This window comes from Diabrotica virgifera, chromosome 8 (assembly GCF_917563875.1).
Source record: "Diabrotica virgifera virgifera chromosome 8, PGI_DIABVI_V3a".
NCBI classification, from domain to species: Eukaryota; Metazoa; Arthropoda; class Insecta; order Coleoptera; family Chrysomelidae; genus Diabrotica; species Diabrotica virgifera.
In genome coordinates this window covers 24,177,339-24,205,306 of record NC_065450.1, presented here as the reverse complement: position 1 = coordinate 24,205,306, position 27,968 = coordinate 24,177,339, and the positions used below count along the sequence as shown (strand labels likewise).

The 27,968-nt window shown below is 32.8% G+C and overlaps 1 protein-coding gene across 2 annotated transcripts in view; it reads right to left on the bottom strand.

Annotated features, from left to right (window-relative positions):
- Nucleotides 1–27,968, bottom strand: part of LOC126890685 (trace amine-associated receptor 1) — a 748,386-nt gene that overhangs the window by 523,900 nt on the left and 196,518 nt on the right. For both annotated transcript variants that reach the window (XM_050659809.1, XM_050659810.1), the window contains exon 3: nucleotides 20,664–20,789. In XM_050659809.1, coding sequence (XP_050515766.1) covers nucleotides 20,664–20,789 — 126 coding nt within the window. The remainder of the gene's footprint in view (nucleotides 1–20,663; nucleotides 20,790–27,968) is intronic.

The following is a 27,968-nucleotide window of genomic DNA, read 5'->3' as shown; positions in this document are numbered from 1 at the left end:
AAACAAAAATTTTTTGTTGTCTATTCGTGTATTGTTCCCGCGAATGCATATGTCTGCAAATTTTCATTCATTTGAATGGAAGAAAAGGTAGTCAAATTAACATCCAAAGATTTGACGCAATCTATTGAACTAAATAAAAGCGTTTAAAAATCATCGATTACGTCATCGCGCCCAGGAGGATGACGTCACTAGTATGAGATATATGCCAAAATATCGTAATTTAAAAATAAAATCGACGTCTTTCGGGATTTTTCCATAACCCTGGATTGCTACACTTATTTTCTAAACTCAATCTGCTACATCGAGGTACAGTGGTACCCCAAATAAAATCGACCTAAAATATCTATATATGTATGTTTTAAGAACTTATGACAAAAACAATCTTAAGATAACATGCAAAGAATTTATTTTGTATACAAAAATATTTTATTATATTATTATTCACAAGTTTATTTTCATATTTTCTACACTCACTACTGCAAATTGGTGTAACTTACAAACAAGGTTGGGGTACAAGTGTACCCCAGGTAGCATTCCAGGGTTCAAGTCGCCTTTTTACGAAATAACGAATTTATTCCTTTCACTTGCATCGTACTGTATAAACAAATATATGAGTGTTCAAAATTTAAAACTTTATTGTTTATTTATGACGCATAACGTAAACAATTAACGTACAAAGTGAAATTATGTAGAGATTATATCATTAGCTACCATCCGTAAAAGTTTCAAGTTTCTACATTGTAAAAAACAAGAGAATTTAGGCCTTTTTCCAATAAAATCGTTTTTTTTTATTTAAACAATTAATAAACATAAACAAAAATTTTTGTTGTCTGTTCGTGTATTGTCACCGCGAATGCATATGTCTGCAAATTTTCATTCATTTGCATGGAAGAAAAGGTAGTCAAATTAACATCCAAAGATTTGACGCAATCTATTGAACTAAATAAAAGCGTTTAAAAATGTAAATCATATTTCTCGATGTCACCTACTCTATAAGGTTGCTAGTTTCATGTACTAAGCAGAACGCACTGGAGATGATCTGATCTAGATTGAAAACGTTTTGCGAATCCTTTTTGATGACTTTTTAATAGTTTTTCAATAAACTTTTTATACCATTATACAAACGGAGTTTTTACTTGTTCTGTATGATTAAAAGTATACCGTACACATGGCCTACTGTGCCCAGCAAATTTCAGTTTTATTTAAATATTTCTTTTCTTAGCACATATAAATAATTACAAAAATTATTTTGAGAACTCTCGAAATATTAACCGAGAATGTTCTTATCATTTTTTATAAAAATCTGTAACACAGCCGAGAAAAAAAAATAAATACAAGGTGGGCAAATTTGCCCCGGAAAAGTTCAACATTGCCCACCTATTTTAAATTCACTGTAGGGCAAAATTAAAACGTAATAGGACTACTTTGCCCATGGCATACGTTTTAATTTGTCTACTATCCCCACGATATACGTTTTTAATTTTATTTTTTAATAAAAACTAGAACAAAAAGCTCTATTTTTGAGAGTTTTCTTCAATTTCGGAGAAACTTTTATTAAAAAATTAGAAAAAAAATTATTACATTTTTATTATAAAAATAGAAAAAAAAATATTACACTTTTATTAAAAAAAAACACGACAAACTATAACTGAAAACAAATTTTCTTTAAAAGAAAAATATCCTCTTCTACTTTTGGAAGGTTCCTTTAATATTTTTATAATGTCTTCAAAATTGACGTCCGATATGTTTAATATGTTAGGATAAAAAAACCATTTATATTTTTTCTTAAAAATTTTACGGTGCAGTATGTGTTGTCGTCGTTTATTTCTACTATAATTCCGATGAAATGTTTAACAGTTTTTTTTGTAAGAAATTGGACCACCACAAAAGTACCAATTTTTAGATTATTTCCATCTACTTCGATATTTCCATCAGACTCGATATTTTCAACCATTTCATCCTGAGCTTCTTCATGTAATTCATCTGCCTCCCCACCAATATCATCGTCACTGTTAGTCATCTCACAGATTTGTCTCGTCATAATTTAGGATATTTTGAGGTTCGATGTTTTCAAGTGTTATTTTTAAATTATTAAAATATCCCTCTATGATTTCTTCAGTGTTGGCTGCCCTGGATCGTTTAACGTTTTGGCAGTGCCTTTGAGTTAAAATGTGCTTATGTCGTGACAAAAAAGCCTTGACCCAGTCACAACTAGGAAGATTGTTGTTAGAGAAATAAACAACTCGAGTTCCTCTGGCATCTAAATATTGTTTGACAAGCATTCTAATCTCTAGGCTTGTTAAAGGAGCACCATATTCTGCACTTGCTATAACAACATCCACTAAATGACGTTCTTCTATTTTAGTGAGTGTAAGGGGATGGCCAATGGAGGAAACATGCGTTCGTTTAATTTTATTCAGAATGGTTCGGCGTGGCACCTTAAAACGTTCTGCCTGACGGGAACTTAAACCTCCTCTCACTGCTTCCACAGCTCGTTCAAGCATGGTTTCAGAGTAGTTTACATACTGCCTTGCTCCCAATTTTTTTCTGATTCTTCTTGGCATTTGAATTGGTCCTTGAACGAAAAAAAAAAACAATTAGGTAAATACCGACATGCTGTTTTACGTAAAAATTAATACTTTGTGACGTTAAACTCAAAAGCACACTTCCGTTTCCTTTTAAATACCTCTAAAACATTTTATATAAAAAAATAAAAAATAAAAAATTAAAGACAAATGACAGGACAACATTGCCCACTTGGATTTTATTTTATAAAAAGAAACATGTAATCCCTGATAAACGTTTCATCTCAAATTCAGTTAAAACAATACTAAATAAGACGTATAAACAAATATTTCATTAATATTCCTACTGGTGTATACCCAGTAATGCTTAGCTTTTACCCTAAAAAAACTACAAACACGTGTTCAAATTTCTTACCTTACTACAAGCGTTACACTTCAGTCGCACAGGTTAGATCACACTGTCTTGATTTTTGCATGTTTCTTAGTGCGCGCGTAAACGTCTGTGGTACTTTGCTATGTTGCCAAGTATTTTTTTTTACAAACATTATAACCCTTACAGTGGGCAAAGTTTAACCCACTGGGCAAAGTAGGCCATGTTTACGGTACTACTTTAAAATATACACCAGTATATTAGGCATCAACGTCCTTTCGGTGGGGATCTGTGGAAGAGTATCACCGTTACACGAGCCCTTATCCCTTGCAGTACTGCTTCCCTATAGGCCGATCAGACATCAAAGTATTCCAGTCTAAGCCTTAGTTTCATATTAGAATTTTAAACTGCTGCGTTAACCTTTTTGTTTTTCCCTTCACCGGGCCATGGTTTGAACTCACATAGATACCTTAAGTTTCCAGTTTTTATAGCATTTGTAGACTATGAAAAAGCTTTCGACACTATAGAACACACGGCCGTAATAAATGCAATGCAAAATTGTAGAATAGAGAGCAGATATATTAACTTATAGACTAAGAGCCGCTATAGGTGAAATTTCTTAATCATTTTAGGCACGATGGGACCCTATAACTTAAATAGTAGAACCTAAAAGAAAACGTTTGAAAACTGTGCCGTCACTTTTCAGTGGCACATGCGTCGACAGTGGCGCATCAAACTTTCCACTTATGGACGGGATAAATAAATTAAAAGTTACCCTCCCTTACTAACAGAATTAAATTTTTTTTATTTTTTTAAGTTCTATGTGATTAACATATAGGATTCAGCGTAATTTTAACCCACCACCCCCTTCCCCCTGCCCCCACCATCAAAAAATTCATCTTTCGTTTTAATTTTTTTCGGTGGGATGCAATCAGTTTTAAAATTTCAAAAAATTGACACGCATAGATGAGGCTTTTATAAAACTTGTCTATTTTTTATAGACCCATAGGTAGAGTGTACATAAGCTCAAAAAATTAAAAGAATTTTTTTTTTCAAAACAGCGTATAACTTTTTTTGAGGAATAGCTGCAGGTCTAATTTTTTCTTAATCTTATGTGTTTTATCAAACACTATATTTTTAATTTTTTTTCAGATTTTTCCGTAAGGCTCCCCACCTTCAAAAATCCGAAAATTTGTTTTTTGAGGGGTTTTGGGGGATTTTCCCTATTTTATAGACTTCATAATATATCAAATCAATTTTGTTTTTATAGGTTATATGTAACTTGAAGTAACTGAGTCCTTTAGAATATTTAAAAATCAGAAAAACACGTTCAAACCCCCCAAAACCCCCTTAAAAAACAGTTTTTTGGGTTTTTAAAGGTGACCAGCGTTACAGAAAAATCTGAAAAAAATTAGATTAGAAATATAGTGCTTGATAAAATACACAAGACTAAGAAAAAATTAGATCTTCAGCTATCCCCAAAAAAAGTTATATACTTTTTTCCAAAAGAAAAATTTTAAAAATTTTTTGAGGTTATGTAAACTCAACCTACAGGTCTATAAAAAATAGACGTCTTTTATAAAAGCCTTAACCATGCTTGTGAATTTTTTGAAATTTTAAAATTGATTGCATCCCATCAAAAAAAATAAAATCGAAAAATAAAGTTCTTGATGGTGGGGGCAGGGAGAAGGGGGTGGTGGGTTAAAATTACGATGAATCTTATTTCTTAATCACATAGAACTTAAAAAAATGAAAAAAATTAAATTCTGTTAATGAGGGAGGGTATTTTTTAATTTATGTATCCCGTCCATAAGTGGAAAGTTTGATGCGCCACTGTAGACGCATGTGCCACTGAAAAGTGACGGCACAGTGCTCAAACGTTTTCTTTTAGGTTCTACTATTTAAGTTATAGGGTCCCGTCGTGCCTAAAATGATTAAGAAATTTCACCTATAGCGGCTCTTAGTCTATTAATAAAAGAAACTATGAACGAAGCTACAGCTACATACTACCTAAATGAAAATGAATAAACGAGTCTTGTAACATTAAACAGGGGAGTCAAACAGGGATACACTCTATCACCCAAACTGTTCACCTTACTTTTGAAGGACGTGTTTAAAAATCTAAATTGGAAATATAAGGGAATAAACATCAATGGCCGCTACCTCAGTATATAATCCTCATATAATCCTGATAGCTACTGACCTACAAGAACTGCAAACAATGCTTTCAGAACTACACACAGAATCTTTTAAAATAGAAGAAACCGTGACAATAATAAACGACAAAGTTATAGAAAAAGTTGAAGAATATATATACTTAGGACAAAAAATAATACTAAATAGGGAAATTCAAACTCAAGAAATAAAAAGAAGAAGAAAGTTGGCATGGGCAGCATTCGGCAAACTGAACTATATACTCAGAAATCAGCAAATTCAACTACATTTTTGATCTAAAATTTTTGATGCATGCATTATTTCGATATTAATATATGGGGCACAAACATGGACAATCACAAAAAATCATATGAACATATTCAGAGTCACTCAACACGCGACGGAAAGAGCAATGAAAACAAACTCATGGATAAGACAGAAAATTAAAGTCACCGATGTAGTACAAAAATCATTAAAATTGAAATGGGAATTCGATGGACATGTAGCTAAGATCGATCTAAACAAATGGCACAGAACAGTTCTAACCTGGAGACCATACGAACACAAAAGACCCAGAGGCAGACCTCCTATGAGATGGACATATATGATCTGAAACGAACTGCCGGAAAAAATTGGCTACAAGTAGCGTAAAACAAAAAACAATGGAAGGGAGGACTTTAGGAGGCTTATGTTCAGATGTGGATGTGAATGGCTAGGAGATGAAAAAGAAGAAGAAGATACCTTAAAGAGAAGAGAAGTGCGGATGACCTTTTGTCCCGCTGGGCTATCCGATCAACAGTATAATTTTTTACGTTTCCTCTTTCTCATACGTAGAATATACTACTTTACGGAGCAGAAACTGGAAAAAGGACGGAACTACATATAAAACTATAAAGCTATAAATTTTGTAAATAAGCGTTTATGAGAGATTCTGAAAACATACTGGCCCAATAAAATGACTATGGGCCATTCCACGAACATACGCCTGTTTTGGATTACTTCGACAACGAATATTTTACTGTGCAACATAAGAAGTACGAAAGTAAATGGCGCTAATAATTATTCCAATAAACAACAATGTAATTTGCAATTTACTTTCGTTCTTCTTATTTTGAACAGTAAAATATTCGTTGTCGAAGTAACCAAAAACAGGCGTATGTTCGTGGAATAGGGTATAATACAAAATTATGGGAAAGAATAAAACAAACTACAGTTTGTCAAATCTAGGACCAAGTTTGGAAATCTTAAAATCACCACGTGGCGTTGTGGCAACTGTTAAGATTTTCAAACTTATTCCTAGATTTGGCAAACTGTAACGTACTACAAGTTCAGAAAAATGAAAATGGATTGGAGATAATTAGGGAAAAGTCGACTATGATGGCATACCTAATTATACCTAAATTATATGGATTCATACATTAAATTTATATGGATTCCGTCTCACATTGGTATACCTGGCAATGAACTCGCAGATCAGCATGCTAAAACGGCTTCAACAGATACCACGTCAACAACTCATATCCAAATTTGTAAAGATTTGAAAACAGAAGCGTACAGATTCACATGGAGATTATGGCAAACCCACTGGAGCTCCTTAAATACATCTTTACGTGCAATCCAGCCCTCAGTATATAAGCCACTTTTCACTGGCCCCATAGGACTCTCTAGACAACACCTTAGAATTGTAAGAAGAATCCGTATAGGCCACACCAAACTTACTCACGGCTTCCTGATGTCATCAGATATCCGGCCTATCTGTCTAACATACCAGTGCCAACTTACCGTGAACCACATTATTACCGAATGTCATCAGTTCAGTGTAGTAAGACAACAGCTCAAACTCAAACCGCAGCTATGTGACATTCTAAGTGATACCAACCAGCTAGGCAGAGTTCTTCAGTTTAAAAAAAATGTCATTGTATCATAAACTTTAAATTTTTTTTAAGACAAAACTAGCTAATGCTCTTTAATTATACCTATTCTAATCTTGTTTGTAATCGTCCCGTGCGAGTGGCCATAGTTGCCGAGCACGTTAATGTAAATAAAAAAAATTATACCTAATTTTAGCATAATTCTTTCTGTTTAAAATTTTAGCGGAATTTTTGTAGTGCCAAGTGATTCCAACTTAAGTTACATTTTAAGTTTTGTACAATATAATGCTGATTTTGGGTGTTTATTTTTTTAATTAGCAAGTATGCCATCGTAGGTGCTCCAGGTTCATATTATGTCACAATACTTATTTTTAAATAAAAGAACTTAGTTTCTTATGTTTCATTAAGAAAACTAACAACACAAATTTAAAAACAAATGCGTAATATTTTACTAACTTAACTAAAAGTTTATTCAACAAAGAATGTTATTAAACACATTTCGCATACAAACTGTTTTATTTTTTTCCACATCCACAGATCCTGCATGGCATCACGAACGGCATGTCTTCACGAATGGCATGTACGAATGTAGAATTGAACACTAGGGTGGAACGAAAAATTCGAAGTCATTATTTTTTATGGGGCTAGTGCGAAAAAGTTGTGTTTTGATGTATAATAAAACTGTAAGAAATCTTTTTTGTATTGAACCCTATCTTCAGGTTCCATATTAAATTAAAATTTTTGGAAATAACAAAAAAAAAATAAAATTTAAAAAATTAACTTTTTTATCAGTTCTTTGAATCTAAATAATTGTTTTATGATACAATATACATTTTAAGATTGGTAGTCTGATTTTGTGTTAAAAAATGGCATAATATTTCTAGACTGCAACCTTGAACGAATAAAGCCATCCCTTGATTCTGCTCCAGAAAGAGCAACTGATGCTTCAGTTACTAACTTAACAGTTCTTTTCACGGATTTTGTTTGACAAGGGCAGTTTAAGACCTCTATGTTGTTGTAATTCCCAGAATCAATCATATCCCTTACATCTTCATTGGAAATATGTTTTAGCAAAGGAGGAGCCGTAACTTTGAATCCGGAAATAGAAATTAAGTCATTATAATCTACAGCAATAAAATTTAATGTTGATATTTTGAATCTCCGGATCTTTTTTCTTTCTGACCTTCTCTAGCTTTCGGCACTCTGCGTAGTCCTAGCTCCCGTATATGTTTTCGTTCATCTTTCGTCATACCGAGTAATACATTTTCGGGATGGGCAAAATAAGCATTCCTTTGGATAACGACATCGACAATTTTTTTTGGTCAACTGGTAGAAATCGTGAATAATGGATAATTCGCCATTAGGACGCAGTTTTATATAAAACCAAACTAGTGCATACACTTTTTGGATGAAACTTACTAACATAATTAATTGGGGCTGGGACATTCAGTTCCAACATACAATCGAAGCAACCGATTATCAACTGTCAGCCACCTTGCGTGTGATATTTTCTCAGGTTTTTAAGGCTCAAATCATTAGGACATTTTCCCGTAGCAACTGCTTGACTGATTTGGTACAAGTACTTCAGATCGATACTAAGGTCTGTTGTTTATAATAATATTGCTAGGTTGTTTTCTATTGCGACAAAATCGACAACAGCCTTCTCTTCACAGCGTTCCAGCAGTTTCCCTATTGACCCTGAAAAACCAAGTGGTCCACTGGTGCGTCCATCTAACTGTTGAATTAAATGACGTAAAGATAGCTTATTGCAATGAAATAAGCATACTAGAGATTGAAGTGAAGTGCCGCAGTATTTGTGACGTAGATGGTTGGACTGTAACTGTTGACAAAGGAGCAATGAATTCTTCTTCATGATCATCTGCATCAGAAGAATTTGAGTCGAGACAAGCTTCTACTTATGGAAGGATTAGAGGAATCAACGGTACATGCTTTAAGAACAATTTCGTCAGTATTATATTTTTGAGAACTTGCCTTTGCCTTCACGGTTCTTTCCATTTTCTACCTTATTGCTGCAGATGCTGCAATATCCACTGGTCCAATTGCCATTTTTCGACAGGATCGTTGATCTTGAAGAAAAATTTTCTCATTTTGTGGTACTTTCTTGATTTCATCACAAGTACACACAACACACACACAGTTCCAGTCCTGTTTCACTTGCAAGCCGCGATATTCAATAACTTTTTACACACCTTTCGAAACTGACAAATCTTTTCCATTTATGAATCAGATGCTTGCTGAGTGTTTGTGTACTTATCGCTTAAGATTTTGATACTCTGTATAAATATTTTTAATCATATCTTGAATGCACTTACGCCATAATGTTGGAATAGAAGCTTTTATTCATATTTGTTCTACTTTCGTTGCAACGGCATTCAAGACGTCGGAGATAGATGGATCTTTATTATTATTTGTCAACTTAAGTTCATTACGAATAAAGAGAAAGCACTTTAGAATATCACACTTAGTTGGTAAGACACGATCATTGAAATTTGATTAGAGCCATATTGATTTTTTCGACAAAAATAATTTTTTTGTTTTTTCATTTTTCAAAACAAATATCGAACCTCAAGATATTTTTATTTCAAAATGCTCTCGTACCAATTGTTTTCATCACCTGACACAACTTTTAAACGATAGCCACAAGAATTTTTCTTTTCTTTTATTTTTTTTTACCTTTTTCGTTCCACCCTATTGAACACGTCATTATTCCCATGTTTTTCCTTTTTTTATTTTCTGGTTTACGGGAGCCTACTGGAAGCGGTGACAATTCTTCAATACCGGTCATTATTTTTTTTTTAAATGAAGGTTCAGGCATATTATCGTCTGGCATTTTAATTTTGAAGAGATTTCATTATTAGTAACTTCTAAGGGCTCTTCTTCGGCGCTTCTGTTATTAAGTCTTGTACAATTCTCGTAGCATCTGTATTGTTTTTTTAATTGTGCGACGTAAAGTCATATTCCTGGATCCCGCGTTCTAAAAAAAGTTGATTAATAGCAAGCTGAAAATTTGTTAATGGCTTAACGGTGTCTAGTCGGACAAACTTTGATATATGGGACCACTGGAACAGGGGAAGTTTTAATTGTGGAACAGGTTAAAAATTTGGAAAATCAGACTACGAAAACTTCACATGTATTTTGTCGGATAGAACTTCCAATTGATTTGTTACCCTTTCATTAACCTTTAACTACACGCGCTGGCGTACTTTGTACGCCAGATATAAGAATTCTTCTGCAAATGTATTTATAAATTTAATTTTTGACCTTGTTTATCTCTCTAACCTATCACTGGAATGTGCTTTACAATTTGGTTTTAGTTTCGTTATAATCGGCGTTCTGGGAAGATCGTAATTTACAGTTAATTATTTGTTTGTTTCCGGTGGTGGACAATATACACCACGATTATATTAATATAAGTAGTAATATAAGTACATATTTCAATTGTTTTTTAGTCATTATGGCACAAAATATATTTTTCTCATAAACAATACTTTTCCTCCTGTAAAAAATCACATTTCAAAAACATTTTTAATAGTAATTCTATTTATCATTGAATAAATTTATTTCATGATTTCAGTTATAAATCCCAATTGACTTACTGAGAAGGAACTCCAAGTATTCACAGATGCCGAATAAGGTTTATAACAAACAACTAAGTGTATTTTTTCAAAAAAAAAATTAACAAATCCGCTGTTTTTAAGTGTATTTTCTTGTGGCGTACAAAGTACCCCACGCGTGTAGTTATGTTATAACTTGATGCGCGGGTAGTTAAAGGTTAAACTCTCATGTAAAAATCAGGTTGGTACTTATCACCAACTGGGCGTTCTAATAAGTCCGACACGTAGAAAATGTAAAATGACAGGAATTATATTGATGATAAATAGTCTGATTTTTGCATGAGAGTTTAATGAAAGGATAACAAATCAACTGGAAGTTCTGCCCGTAAAAATGCATGGGGCGTTTTCGTAATCTGACGTTCCAAATTTTTAACCTGTTCCACAATTAAAACTTCCACAGTTACAGTGTTACCGTACATCAAAGTTTGTCTGACTAGACACCCTTAAGCTATTTACAAATTTTTCAGCTTGCTACTAATAAACTTTTTTTTAGTACGCGGGATCCGGGCCTATCATGACAGGAATATTGTAAGTTTTGGCGGCGAGCTGCCATTCCATTGTTTTTTCTTTTACAGCCTGTATTACCTGATTCATAATTATTATTTCCATTCTTGCCTCTGCCTAATAAATATAATCCAAAAACATAAAATAAAATATTTTTTACAAAACTATTGTACCGGGTGTCCCAATAAGAATGGCGCTCGGCCATATCTCAGGAACCGTTTATAGTACAGCTTTGGGAAAAAAATTTTATAAAAAAATTTGCCTCGAGAAAAGCCTGGAAATTATTTTCATAATGGTAAGTCCACCGCTAGAGGGCGAAATTGAATACCAAAAATTAAAAAATCTAAATTTTACAAAATTTGTCTAACGAAAGGGCACTGGAAATCCATTCATCGTATTCTTCGTACAATTCTGTGCATATTTTATTTCACAAGTTTAAGTCTACCTGTGCAAATAAGAGGTGGGGGTGAGTGTTAACCTTGTTATGAAAAAATCGCTGTAAGTCCGGTTCTGCTTAATCGATTTTGGCAAACTTGGTCTTGTTGAAAACAGCTCTTTTTCGTCAATGTAATAGTTATAATTTGGAAACAGCCTATTACGTAATATGCCGGCTAGGAGGCGCTATTTATTTTCTTTTTAGATATCTAGTTTTCTTTGGAAAATATTAAATACAAGTATGTATTTTTCCCTGTATTACAAAATTAGACCAAATTAGCAACAGAATACGGAAAACCGCATGTCTATACCTTTTTTCTATCTCGAGATATCTTAAGATATGTGTAAATTTTAAACATAACTGTTGCTGTCATATAAGTGGAAATATATAGAAGCAAGTAGTGTGCTATGGAAAAAACAAAGAAACATTTTCCAGATGTCACCGTATTTAATAAATCAAAACAAAATATGAAAAACTCTACTACTGGGGTGACGTCTTTGGGGATATTTCATTGCATATATTCTAGCCGCAACAGTTGCATTTCTTATGCATTCAAAGAATGTGGCTATCATGTCAAATGCTTCTTCGTTTGTAAGAATCATCTTGAATTTCACTCTGTATAAATTTTATATAAAATTGAATAGAAACAAACCGCAACGAACCATCAATGAACATTTTTTTATGTTTTACTGATTTGACACATAATTTGACACATGATGACTTTTTGAAGTTAATACTTCTAATAGTTCTATTTTTTTCCATAGCACACTACAAGTTTCCACTTTGACTTCCTTAACTTAGTTTACCGGTGACAATAACAGTTATGTACTTATCTTAGTTGGGAATAGGATAATTGATATTAAAATATAATGAAATAAAAATTAAAAATTTGTGTAGAAAATCTGATGTTTTTACATTTTCTACGATTCATCGAGAGAAAAGCAAATGCGCAGAGGCAACAATTCATAAAAATTTACATATTAACGCTATTTTTTTTGGTATTATTTTAAGTATTAAATTAGTGTAATATTTAAATAAAAATAAAATTAAAATATTTAAAATATATTTATTTCGTTACAATCATAATAATTGAAGTATAACTTCTTACTCGCGTACAAAGTACACACACTCTATTTGTGTTATATTTTATAGTGTTATTTGTCTTAATGTTGTTTTGATTCATTATATACGGTTACATCTGGACAATGTTCCTTTGTTTTTTTTCATAGCACACTACGTGCCTTACATGACAGCAACAGTTATGTTTGAAATTTACACGTTTCTTAAGATATCTCGAGATAGAAAAAAGGTATCGACATGCGGTTTTCGGTATTCTGTTTCTAATTTGGTTTAATTTTGTAATAGAGGAAAAAAAATACATACTTGTATTTAATATTTTCCAAAGAAAACTAGATTTCTAAAAAAAAATAAATAGCGCCTTCTAGCCGGCATATTATGTAATAGCCTGTTTCCAAATTATAACTATTCCATTGACGAAAAATAGCTGTCTTCAACAAGACCAAGTTTGTAAAAATCGATTAAGCAGAACCGGACTTACAGCGATTTTTTCATAACAATGTTCCCACTCACCCCCACCTCTTATTTGCACAGGTAGACTTACACTTGTGAAATAAAATATGCACAGAATTGTATGAAGAATGCGATGATTGGATTTACAGGGCCCTTTCATTAGGCAAATTTTGTAAAATTTCGATTTTTTAATTTTTGATATTCAATGACGTCCTCCAGCGGTGGACTTAAAATTATGAAAATAATTTCCAGGCTTTTCTCGGGGCAACATTTGTCATAAAATTTTTTCCCAAAGCTGTAGTATAAACGGTTCTTGAGATATGGCCGAGAGCCATTCATATTGGGACACCCGGTACATTTCGTTTTCTTATATGACACACTTTATAGTTGCTACGTCACAATGCCGTACAATAATAAAATTAGACGTCGGTGAAGTTTAAAATTTAGGACAAATGTTCCTCGAGCCTGACCTACGCCTTCCTTAATGTACTCCCGCCAACGCTACCAAAACGTTTTACCCCATTTTAGATCGCTAAAATTTATGAGATATGACAGGAAGGCTCTTATTAGGGAACGACTCAATGCAATAGTAAGAGACAGTGTTTGTTTCTCCAATAACCAAACATATTAAATTTAAGAGGAATAGAGGCGTACAATATAACAGTCTAGTGGCTAGCCACAGTAGCCAATTAACTACTTTTAGATGAAAGTTAGATGGATGGAATAGAGAACCAGAGTAAACATATGTAGGATTCGTTAAAGACAATCGTAATAAAAGTCCGTGTGATGTTTAATAGTTTTAATTAATAAAATAGATAACTAAATTATAGATACTATTAAATTGACGAAATGTTAAAGTGTTTGTGTAATTGCGACCAACATTTACGTGTTCTTATAGAAAGAAATGTATTGGGAAATAATTACGTCTAATCAATATTATAACCGGCTTGTCATAATATTCGTCTTAAAGCGTCTCTTTACGTTTTAAAGCGTCTTTTTCTATTCTCCCAAAGAACACGTCCGTCTAGATCCTGATGTTAAAATCGACTGCCTATCGAACCCCCACGCTAAATAAAATTCTCTTACTGCTAATCTCCCTCTTCTCATGGTTTAATTCGCTTTCGTGAGAACTAACCTATTCAAATTTGTTCAGAGGGCTCTACTTGTTATTTTTATGTCTTAACCCTTAAACGCCCAACCTTTTTTAGGTTCCATGTACGCCCAAGGGTGGGTAAAAAATGTCCACCTCGAAAATAACTAATATATTTATTGAGAGTTGTTGGAAATGGATTAAACTTAAGAATCTTATGCTTAATAAACACAGCATCTTCTAAAATATTAATATAAACAATTTACAAACCTTACAACAAAATTACAATGTACATCAAAATTAACATACCAGTAATTCAGATATGTCGATTTTCTCCATATTCTTTCTTTCAGCCTCCTCATTGGCGGATAATTATGTAGATTATGTAATTATACATCGATAATTATATGGATTATCTTCCTACCAACGAGAAATGATATAGAAACCTTTAGTAACAAGTTTTGCCAAGGGTGTACTTTTTATGCCCATCCATATTTAACTCATGATGCTGCTTTTATTTTCAAAAATATTGGTAGAACCAAATTAACATTCGATAATGGGCTGTCTTTTTAACAATAAATCATTTTTACAAGAGAATAGGCATTAGGTGGACATTTTTTACCCATCCTTGGGCGTTTAAGGGTTAAGGACGATTGAAAATAAACACAATCTTCTAACCGCCACCCGTCGATTGGTTCCACCCATCTGTCCACACATCTGTCACTGTAGGCGTCGACAGACGCTCGTTTCGTGTTTGTAATAATAATTAAAGAAAAAAATATACAGGGTGTTTCATTAATAATTGTCCATATAGTAACTGGAGAAACCTTAGCACAAAATATGAAGATTTAACCTAAAACACTTAAATAAAATGTGCTTCCTTACTAAAAATTATTTTGGCTCAGCATTTTAAAACTATTCGACGTATCCTTTTCATACTTGGCAGAAATTGCGACTACTAGACACCCTACAAAATTATGATAAACAAACGTTTCTAGCTACTACCAGAGGCGTACGACAGGGGATGGTGAATGGTTGACCCTTCTCAAATTCTACACCACTGGAGGAATTACTATTTTAGTACCATTTTTAGATTCTCCAATACTTTCTAAGTAAATAATATACTCGTCATTGGTAACGATAAAGTCATTAGTTTTCGAGATATTTGAAGTTAAATATGAAACGGCACAGTTATTTTGATTAATTTATGATATGATTCATATGATTAAAATTTAAAAATTATTTGTACCCGGTACTTTAAAACTATTTGGCGTATCCTTATCATACTTAGCAAAAAGTGTAGGTACTGTACACTCTACTAAATTAAGATAAATAAACGGTTCTAGCTACTACCAGAGACGTACGGTAGGGGATAGTGTCTGGTTGACCCTTCCCAAATTCTACGCCACTGACGAAATTGCTATTTTAGTGTAATTTTTTGATTTTGCAATACTTTTTATGTAAATAATATACTCTACATTTGTAACGGTAAAATGATTAGTTTTCGATATATTTGAAAATAAAAATGAAGTGACACAATACATTAATCAAAATAACCGTGTCGTTTCATTTTTAACTTCAAATATCTCGAAAACTAATGACTTTATCGTTACGAATGAAGAGTATATTATTTTCATAGAAAGTATTGGAGAATCCAAAAATTAAACTATAATAGAAATTTCGCCAGTGGCGTAGAATTTGGAAAGGGTCAACCATTCACTTTCCCCCGTCGTACGCCTCTGGTAATAGCCACAAACGTTTGTTTAACATAATTTAGTAGTCTGTACAGTACCTACACTTTCTGCCAAGTATGAAAAGGATACGTCGAAAAGTTTTAAAATGCTGAGCAAAAATAGTTTTTAAATTTTAAGATAAATCACCCTGTAACTCAGTAAGGAACCACATTTTATTTAGGTGTTTTAGGTTAAATCTTCGTATTTTGTGCTAATGTTTCTCCAGTTACCATATGGACAATTATTATTGAAACACCCTGTATACAGGAGTCTTAAAAATTAATATATAATATTTACAATTCTACACATATATTATATGTATGGTGCTTCAATTTAATTCAGATTGAAATGATATTATAACATGGTTATAACAAAATAAACACCTACATACATAAGACAAATATTTTTTTAAACTTATTTTTGTTCTCTATAATATTCTTATTATTTGATAACGATGACATAAACATATTTGCAATGCAATTTTCTTCAAAAAATTAATAATGCGTGGCTCCTCCTTGATTTTCTATACATTCAATTACCGTATGGGATATTAATCGAATTAACTGGTCTTTCCTGGTGTATCGAATTAACTTGTCTATCTGGAAGATCCTGCATAGACGCCGTATTTGTACTAAGAAAAATCACAGAAAAGGCCATCTTGTACAATAAACCAGCATATCTATGTTTTATAGACCTGACAAAGGCTTTCGATCGCATCCAAGTCGAAGACGTCTTACACCTACTGTATATAAGAAACATATCAATCAGTATTATACAAGCCATCGAAAACATCTAATTTCATAATAGAATACAGGCAAAGATAAACGAAAACTAACACAGTTTATACTACTTAGTACAAAGCGGAGTTTTGGATATCTAGGAGTAGATATAACTAGTTCAGGAGATGTTGAAGAAGAAGTACGACAACAAAGCTTAAAAGCAAGTAAAGCGGCGGGATCTCTTAGTGACACAATCTGGAAGAATAAACATCTGAGACAAGACACAAAAGCAAGAATCTATAAAACAGTAATTTACACGGCGGAGACAAAACCTGACACATCTAAAACGAGACGTCTACTAGACAGAGATGAAAATAATTCGTCGAATATCAGGGAAAAGTCTGTTAGATACAAAACATAAGAAGAGCTTGCAATGTAGAAGACATAAATGGATGAGTGACAAAATGGAAACAGGAGTGTAACGAACATATTAGTAGAATGGCAGAGGATAGGATTGTACGAATAGCACGAGATAAATCACTAAATGGACGAATAAGTGTTGGCAGACCAAGAAAAAGATGGTGCGATAATTTTAACAATCTAGGAGGCAAATATTGAAGAAGAAAGAGTTTTTAAAGCCTACATACAAGAAGGAATAAGAAGAAGAAAAAAGTGCTTTATATTACATTGCAGAATATTCATCTAGATCCTTCTTATGGCATGCCACAAGGTCGTTTAAGTTTGCTGAAGGAGGTGTCAATCGATTTAGGTTTCGATTTACAACATTCCACACATGTTCAATCGGTGACAAATCAGCTGATCTTTACGACCACTCCAAAGTCTCTGTGTCAGATTGTTGTATGACTTCCATTATTTCACGGGCAATATGAGGTCTTGCATTATCATGTTGAAAGATTGCTTTTAGAATAACTATTTATATGTAGGTATGTAAAACTGGTTGCAGTAGTTCACCAATATATCGTCGAGCTGTCAGAGTACCGGTAATAACAACTAGGTGTGATACACACCATACCATAATGCTCGGTTGTCTTGCTGTATGATATTCAACGGCTAAGTCTTTATTTCGTCTATCACTTCAAAAACGTCTTACTCTTAAGCTCCTATCAAAGCCACCAAAACAAAACCATTCATTACTGAATCAGACAAAATTCCATTGGCCATTCCGACTTTGCTGATCTCTGCACCATTCTAAGTATCGAGCATTCTACTATGGTATCAAAGGAACACCAAAAGCGGACGGTAAGTTCTCAGTTCCATTCAAAGTAATATTTGATTAACTGTCCTTCTTGATACTATCTTTCCTGAAGATCCAACTAAATTATATATGAAAGGATGTGTACTGTCCCGTCTATTTCTGAGGGCAAAAAGTCTAAGATGGCGCAAATCACGGGCTTGCAATATAGTAGGATATCTAAACCCTCCACGACGCCGATGTCTCATTATTGGACCACCACCTTTAAGCTCTTAATACCGTTGATGCATTAGTTGCAACTCTTCGTGAAATTTTCCGTAAACCAAAACCAGACTCTTTTATGCCTAATATGCGTCCCTTTTTGAAGTCACTCATATTACGAAATTGCCAAAAACTGCGAACTTGTAGCACTTTAAATTTTTTGGGTAAAACAAAGACAATCTAAAATGAATAAAAATTCCAAAAAAATAAGTTAACAAATATACAAAAATTAACATTCTCTTATCTTTTGTTTTTGCGACAAAAAAAAGACAAAAAATTTCATTTAAAAAAAATATAGCGAAGTAAAAACTTTATCATATTATACAGTGTGTACTTTATTTTGGAAACTCGGCAAGATGGATATGTTGGAGTTGCTAGCAGTTCCCCACAGCTGGATGCCATAGGTCCACACAGGTTTTAAGATTCTTTTGTATAATAATATTTTATTATCAATGGAGAGTTTTGATCTGCGACCGATGAGCCAATACATTTTTCTTAATTTGAGGCCAAGTTGCTTGCGCTTAGTGAATATGTGTTTTGTCCAAGTCAGTCGTCGATCCAGGTGCATTCCGAGGTATTTGGCGCTATCAGATTGTGGAAGTTGACAATCAATAAATTGAACAGGTGGGCACGTTACTCTGCGGAGAGTAAACGTCACATGTGTTGATTTCAATCCATTTGCTTTAATAAGCCTTTTTTTAGCCAGTTTTGGACCTTGCTTAGACTAATTTGCAGGTTCCTAGAGGCTGATGTTGGGTCAGTGTGGGACGCCAAAATGGCTGTATCATCGGCAAATGTCGCAACAGTGGTAAGTCGTGTTGATGGCACGTCTGCAGTATACAATAAGTACAGAATCGGTCCAAGTACGCTACATTGTGGAACTCCTGAATTTATTGGATGCAGCTCTGTATAATATTCACTTCCATGTTTTATTTGGAAGTGCCTTTCTGTTAGGTAAATAAAGTACTACGCACTATTTTCGATGCTCCCTACTACGTCAGTAACGAAATCATTCAGCATGATATCTCTTTAGAATCCATCAAAGATGCCATACATCGTTTTAGTGTCAACTATAGTAAAAAAGTGTCAGTGCACCCGAATCAGTTAGCGGCCCAACTAAACGTGCGCGATGACAATGAAATCCGTAGGCTAAAACGTCTACTGCCATCTGATCTATATATGTATATCGCACAGATTTTAGTTTAGTTTTTTTAGGACAAATTATTGTAAAATCCACAAGGAAAAGAAAATGTTTTTAAATTAGTTAATTTAAAACTTTCTAATTAATTCATTTTCATTTGAATCATGTATAGATGGCTGCATAAATTCTGGCTAATTCTCTATTTGCATTATAAAAATCATTTTATTCTCTACCTTCATCTCATATAATCAAGGTACTTAAACGTAATTATACCCACAACTTTGTTGATGTTTGTTATTACTGTGAAAAAAAAAATCTTTTATTACAATTAGTTGGCTGTGGTAATACAGGGTAACTTCTACGTCACGTTGTCGATTTGTCTTTTGACACCTTTTAGAAACATCACTCATTTCACATTTAGTTGCCATTAAGTCATTGGAATGTAAACAACTCTATTTGGATCCCACGTGTTGGGAAATTTCAATACATTACCTTAGGGCATTATCCTAGTTGCCATGTGACCATCATAAGGTATTTTATTAAAGTATGCATTTTTAACGCATCTATGTTATATTTAAAGGGTTTTCACCTGGATATTTTTCTTTGGCGGCTCAGCTGGTATCCAGTTTATAAGTATAACCACCTTTACATTCATTAAATCGGTTAATACTTATTTTTAGATCTAACACTGATGATGATTTTTTATAAAAAATCGAAAACGTTTTGTTATGATGTATCCCTCTAAAGGGATTTTAATAAAATTTTATACCTTTTACAAAGGATTTTTTCCAATTATTTTAAAATCATACCAAAAATGTTTAGCTTAGGTTTAGATATATTTAAAAGATCCACAAGGAAAAAGTTTTCCTGTAGTTGGCTGTATACCATATAATACAAAAAAAGAGATTAATGAATAACCTCTTTTAATATTTAAAAGAGATTATTCATTGGAATAATACTCTACATGTCATCAGCTTCATTGTCAGAAAAACGCTTATTGCCTAATAGGCAGATTGCAGATCTCTCAAAGGAGTTAATAAAAAAAAATACAGTGTGTTACAGCCAAACTGAATAAATTCATTGTTTCGTTAATGAGCAATTTTCTATCCCGAAACAGGTCGATTTTTAGTTTTAAATCGACGTCATCTATCTGGACGTGATGACGTAATCTATGATTTTTTTAAATGCTTAAAAAAACTTTAAGCTCATGAAAATCTCTTTAAAATTATGAAGCATTGTGTTTGAAGCTTCATATATAACCTCTATTAAAAAACGAACATTTTATAAAACTTCTTTTGAAATTTCAACTCCTCTTACCAGCATTATTATACACTGTATAAAGCGCAGGTTGCTATTCAAATAACCTAAAAATAATTACAAATTCTTATCCAGCTACTATATTCTAATTAACTTTTTATTGTGACCTAATTAGCTTGTTTTTATACGGCGTTCCGAATTATAAAAGAAAAACCATTACTCACCTGGATTTGACAGACCAGCTCGCCGTAGGGCCAGCAGTGTCTTAGGGATGGGACAATGGCGAACGGCGTGACAAATAATCCCATTGCGAAGTCATTACTTGCTAAAGACGTGAGTAGGTAACGTGGCTGAAATCAAATAGAATTAATAGTACGCAATAGTACAGGGAAATACACTTACAACTTGTTTTCAAATTGTGTTAGTAGATTTCTATAAAATAGGTGTAAGTCGTGCCGTTGGATTCAAAATATAATTATTGTTTGTGAGAGTTACGCCATGAAAACAGAACTAATACACGGATGTGTAACGTATACCTAATATACAACCAAGCTTCACTAGTGGCTTAAGCGGATTAATAATCAAACAACTGTAACGAGGTCGTCGCGTTGTTGCTCCAGGTATCTAAATCAGTCGAAGAAAAGAGTTCGCTGTTTAAGACATTTTTGTTTAAAATCAAAACATACAAAAGATAAGATAATTAGCCTAAATTACTCGTTAATTTCGTTATTAAAATATATTTTTAATCTACGCATCGAGCTTTCCGTTCGGGCCGATGTGACGATATTTTGTACATGAGTGCTTTTCAAGCACTACAAAAAGTATTGGTAGCATTATACACCTAAAATTGACCGTTTCTCTGTTATTTCATGTTAAATACATCAATTTGAGCATGCACCAAAAAAACAAACTCTTTTCACCTACCATACAGTAGGAAAAATGAAAGAATACCCATGAACGAACGTATAAAACACACTGTATTTTCCTGTCACCGTGTCACACAAAAAATTGGCCAGCGCAAGTACCTACATGTAATAATTATTGTTACATGTACTTGCACTGGGCAACTTTCTTTGTGACACAGTGACAGGAAAATACAGCGTGTTTTATATGTTTGTTCATGGATATTCTTTAATTTTCCCGACTGTATCTCTTTTTGTATAACAAATAGAAGATTTGCGAAGGAACAAGTCACTTTGTTTTTTATAAGCTACAAAAATGTTTTATATAGTTTTTTTACTTTATCGTACTACATACGCAGTATGAGTATAATAGATAAAGTTATAGGATCGTGCAAAAAAATTTTTTTCAGATTTCACTTTTTTTCGACGTTTTGAGTCCTCCTGAGTCAAAAGAGCAAATAAAAAAACATGTCGGAAGTATGTACGTATGTACGTACGTACGTCGCCACCGCCCAGCAAAAACTACTGGACCGATTTCGATGAAATTCGGTATGAGTAAGTTTAAGAGAATTTTGTCGAGAAACTAAGCTTTTGAAAAAAACCTCTCAAAGGGGGGCCGAAAGAGGGGGGTTATTTGAGGCCCAATTTTGCAAATTTTGACCGAAACGAATGAAATTTAGCTTAAAGTTAGCTCATCGATAGGTGAATAGAAATACGGAATTTGACATTTCCAAATCCAAAATGGCGGCCACCATGGCCGACTGCCCACCCGATACATTTCCCTACCAATCTAAAAACTTGTTTAAGATAAATTTAATTTGAAAAAACATTTATATAGCCTAAAGATGGGGCTATAACAAGAATATTATCGTTTTTCATAAAAAGTTATGGGTTGCCTATATTTAAGGGGTCAAAATTTGACATAAATTTGAACTAAATTTTCTCAAAAATGACTCCAAGGAATTTGTTTATTTTTTGATATGTTTTTGATATCCTATCGTTAAATTGAATAACATTGGCCAGATGTCTTAATTCCTCATAGGAGGGGAGTTATGAATTTTTTATAAAAAAAATATTCGAGTTCCCGTAACTACCTCTGTAATAGAAACTAAATTTTGAAATTTGGCAGACATATACAGTACTTTGTTATCTATTAGCGCAATAAATTTTACCCACAATATGGCTTCCGGTTTAACCGGAAATGAAAAAAAAATCTTAATTTTTTATATACGCCCTGTATATTTTTACACATTTGAAAGAATGTAAAATTATCTTTCCAATGACATAAAACTCGTTGCTGTAGCTCAAAAACTCGAAAAGGTACAGAAAATTGAAATTTTGCTAGAATCTTGTGTGTGTCCCCTCTCACGCGATCATAGCAGAGCATTATTATAGGGCAGTCAGTGAGGGTATTTGGCTCCGAATTCCATCCTACTACATCGATGTACTTGATATTTTCACAGTAAGTAGGGAATAGCTCAAGAAACAAAATCTACCCTATATACTATGGCGCTTTTATGTTGGGGCAATTCCCACCCCTTCAAGGGGGTGGGAAATTTATTGGTCAAAATAAGCATGGAAGTGGCTAGAGAACCTATTTTTAAGCAAAAACTGATCTATACTTTTTTTTGAGAACTCAATACTTTTTGAGTTATGCGTAGTTGAAAATTGGCCATTTTCATTTAAAAATCACACGTTTTCGGACGGTTTTTTGTGAATACCTTAAAAACTATGCATCAAACTAAAAACACTGTATAAATTTTTTTTTAATTATAAATAACAAAGAGATTCGTTCCTTCGTGAATTTTCTATTTATAATACAAAAAGAGATATGGTAGGTAAAAAGAGTTTGTTTTTGGTGCATGCTCAAGTGCTCATGCTTTTGTAGTGTTTGAAAAGGCCTTTAAAACGAGCACCGTTAAATGTCGGTTACATTCAAACTAAGCGAGATATGGTGCAAAAAAATATATGACTAATGTACTTTAAGGAAAAATGAGAAGTACATACATTTAACCCCTCATTCACCAGAATTTAAATGCATTGTTTTTCTTTTGCAATACCTCTTAATATAGTGTTATTTCTACTTTCAAAAAGTTGGACGGGTGAAAAAAATAAGATCAAATTATAGAGCGCATTTTTAAATTTTCTTAAAATTCTTCCTTTTGCTCCATGCAATTCGAAAATAAAAATGTTCTATCCCCGAGAAGTGGTGAGAACCGCCCCCATGATAAAAGCGCCATAGTATATAGGATAGACTTTGAATTAGGAGATTGGGCTTTGGGCTACTCCCAAAATTTCATTACAATCCGTGTAGTAAAATGCAAATATTGTAAACTATTAATTTCCCAGAAAAATGGACTAATTTGAAATGAAAGTATGACTAATATTCTATTGATTTATGCAATAATCTATAGTGTGTCCCCGAACGTTTTCTCAAATGCGGGAATTAATGATGCGTAGAACCATAAAATATTTTCAAGTATACAAGGTGTTTCTAAAATATCAAAATAACGAGTAACTTTGTTATTTTTATAGAATGCCAGTATCTAGTACGATAACGATAATAGATCGGTACGATAAAGTTCTCGGGCGGCCCTTCCGTCCAGCGTTTTAGTTAGATGCATAGTTTTTAAGGTATTCGCAAAAAATCGTTAGAAAAAGTGTAATGTTTTAATGAAAATGGCCAATTTTCAACCACGAATAACTCAAATAGTATCGAGTTCTCATAAAAATTTATAGAACAGTTTTTGCTTAAAATTAAGCTCCCCAGCCACTTCCGTGGAAATTTTAAACAAAAAGTTTTCCACCTCCGACAAGGGGTGGGAACTACTACCAAGATAAAAGCTCACATCGGCATAGAGTAGACTTTGATTTAGAAGATAAGTAGAGGATATTCCCAAAATTTTATTAAAATCCATGCAGTAGGATAGAATTTGGAGGTAATATCCTATTCTTGCTCCCATTGACTGGCGTAATTATTTTTACAATCTTTGAAGCCAATATTTATTAGCCAATAATATTTGAACGTGCTATAGTGAAAACTGTTTATAGTCCAAGTAATGAAGCTTAAAATAGGACGAAACCTCGCAATTTTTACAGAACGAATCGATTTGCTTGAAAATTTGAGAATAGTGGATAGTCCAAGGATCAAAATCTATATGATACTGAAAGGCGCTTTTACCATGGGGAAAGTTGCTACCCCAACTCGGGGATGGAAATTTTTTATTATATTTTGACTACAAAAGTTGCTGAAAACATTCATTCTCAGCAAAAAATGTTCTATACATTTTTTTGATAAAATTAATAGTTTTCGATTTATTCGCTGTCGAAAGTGATAGGGTCGGTATTTCAATAGGTACTTAAGCTTTTGCTTAGCTAAGCCTGTGTCAAAAGTTAAGGAGAAGCTTAAGCTAGGTGCCGTATTTCCATCATTCTCTTAACTAAACTGATGCTCAGCTGTAAAGTTAATTGGTTTGGTACCTCTGAATACGTCAAAGTGCCAGAGCTAACTGTTCTGAGGTAAAAACCACTACTGTTGACATTTAATTTTATCTTGTCATCTGTATCAATGTTATTTTTACTTCACTTAATTTTGTACATGGTACATGTGTTTTTAGTTTATTGTCTCTATTTTCTCTGGTTATATTTTTATTGTTATTTTGCATAAGCAATAGTCTTTGTAATTTTGTTTATTGGATATATTCCTTAAAATGTCAAATTGGAATGTAAGTTTATTTTTGTAAAATAAATATATGTACCTACCAAGCATTGTAGAAATAAACAATTTTCATGTGCCTACACCTTCCAAAATAGTAAGAATTTTAATAATCGTTATTACGATTAATAAATTAATAGATTATTATTTAATAATCCAATAATAACGTTATTACTTAAAAGTTGGTTTTCACAACAACTCTATAATTAATAATCTATAGAAATAACCTCAAAAAAGAGAAAACAAATTTTAAGCAAAGGCTTAAACCAACTCCCGCGCGAGCTTAAAATTATTTGGTTTAAGCCTAGGCTTTAGCCTCAAATTGAAGTGGAAATACAGGCATCTAAGCTTAAGCAAAGGCTTAAAGTAAGCTTTGGCTTAAGTGAGGTTGGAAATACCGGCCCTCAGGGCCGGTATTTCAATAGCTACTTAAGCTTTTGCTTAGCTAAGCCTGTGTCAAAAGTTAAGGAGAAGCTTAAGCCTGGTGCCGTATTTCCATCATTTCCTTAACTAAACTGATGCTCAACTGTAAAGTTAATTGGTTTGGTACCTCTGAATACGTCAAAATGCCAGAACTAACTGTTCTGAGGTAAAAACCACTACTGTTGACGTTTAATTTTATATTGTCGTCTGTATCAATGTCAATTACTTCACTTAATTTTGTGTACATGGTACATGTGTTGTTAGTTTATTGTCTATATTTTCTCTGGTTATATTTTTATTGTTATTTTGCATAAGCAATAGATCCGTCTTTTTTTACTGAATATATTCCTTAAAATGTCAAATTCTAACGTAAGTTTATTTTTGTAAAATAAGTACCTACCAAGCATTGTAGAAATAAATAATTTTCATGTGCCTACACCTTCCAAAAGTAGTAATAATTTTAATAATCGTTATTACGATTAATACATTAATACATTAATAGATTAATAGATTATAATTTAATAATAACGTTATTACTCAAAAGTTGGTTTTCAAAATAACTCTCTAGTTAATAATCTATAGAAATAACCTCAAAAAACAGAAAACAAATTTTAAGCAAAGGCTTAAACCAATTCCCGCGCGAGCTTAAAATTATTTGGTTTAAGCCTAGGCTTAAGCCTCAAATTGAAGTGGAAATACAGGCATCTAAGCTTAAGCAAAGGCTTAAAGTAAGCTTTGGCTTAAGTGAAGTTGGAAATACCGGCCCTTAGTTTTGTATAGAAAAAATCAATGTTTTTAATCAGTGTTCTGCTAATAACTCAAAAAGTTTTCGTTTTATCAAAACAACTTTGCTTAACAAAAATGTACCTTTTGAAAAACTAAACAAATTCGTTTTTCAAATTTTCTTTAAGGCCAGAAGAAATCGAGCTATACTTTATTATATGTTAGCTCTTCTTCGTCAAATGCTAAATATTCTAGTTTCAAAGTCGAAAGACGTGAAAACTATGCATTTTTCGAGCACAACTTGTTCAAACTGATTTAAAGTATTTAAAAATGTCTATCTACAGAAACAAAAAAAAGTCTCTATACGCTCTGAGCTTCACTGGTGTCGCTCCTAGCGGTTACTAATTCAACTTTTACCGGTAATTTTTAAATTTATTATTTAATTGTTATCGCTTAATATTTACAACGCAAAGAAGTAATTAAAAAGTAATTAAATTGTAATCGATTTTTTTAAGATTTTTCTAATCATTTTGACGTTCTATTAATAAAATATCAATTTCTTACTTCGGATACTTTGACAATAATCGTGTAGATGGCGCTAAGATTATAATAACTAGATATTACGGAACATTAAAAAAACTTAAATTCAGTATTTAAAACGTAAGTATATTTAAGGTAAAAATATATACCACAGCTTTGACCAACTAATATTGTTTATAATTAATGTTTTTAATTTTAATTTTAAATTAATCACTTTGACATTTATGTCAAATTTCCGGTAAACGTTTACAAACTTGTCACTACTGGCGTTCGCGAATTTGTAAATATCCCCTCTACGTACGAGCTCACAGCCTATATCAAAAATTAAGTGACTTATAATAAAAAGAATGTCAGTCCCTATTTTGTTCAGCAAAAAAGTGATTCAAAACAACCCCCTAATCACCGCTCTAATTAAAATTAATAATTGACCTTATTTGGTCTTCTTTATTTTATGTATTAATAATAGGTTTTAGAAGTTTAACCGGCTTATATGGATTAGTTTTTAAAAAGATGGAGTTAAAAGTGAATTACGAATTTTTGTAGTTTGATAAAAAATGCCTTTTTCTTCAGAATAGAAAGATTAAAATCAGAGATACAAAAAAATGTTTTAATACGAAATTGTAGATTATTTAATTTCCAAGAAACTGGTTTGCAAAAATTTTTCTGCGGCAAAAATTAAGTGAGCTATTTACAATTAAAACTTTTCATAACATGCAAAACCCACCTTTTCCAACCCTTTCAAAGCCACCTATTTTTGCAACGGAGGACTTTAACCCTTATCCGGGCAACACATTTTACTTACGTAACCGGGCAACTCGGGCCCGCTGGGCCCACTACTGCTCTTGAATGTACTATTCATATTTACCCATATATTTCTTATATTCTTTTTTGACTTTTTATTAAAGTTAAATTTAAATTATCTAGGTTAAAAAAGGTGCTACTATAGTATGCGGTCTATCTCGAGGGTGCGATCTATCTGAAGGATTTGCACAGAATAATAAAATGCAAGAAAACTTTTGCAGAAAAAATATTTATTCACAAGTAAAAAACATTTGGAGCCAAATAAAGACTACCTCGATACGGAACAAGTTGCTCATCTACCGTTATATGTTTTCCTTTTAAATAGTATTTCTGAAAGTTTTGGTTGACTTGATTCCACACATCGCGTATTGCTGCTAATTTGTCGCTTCTTCGTTCAGACCTCGTGTCCTTATCCTCAAATCGAA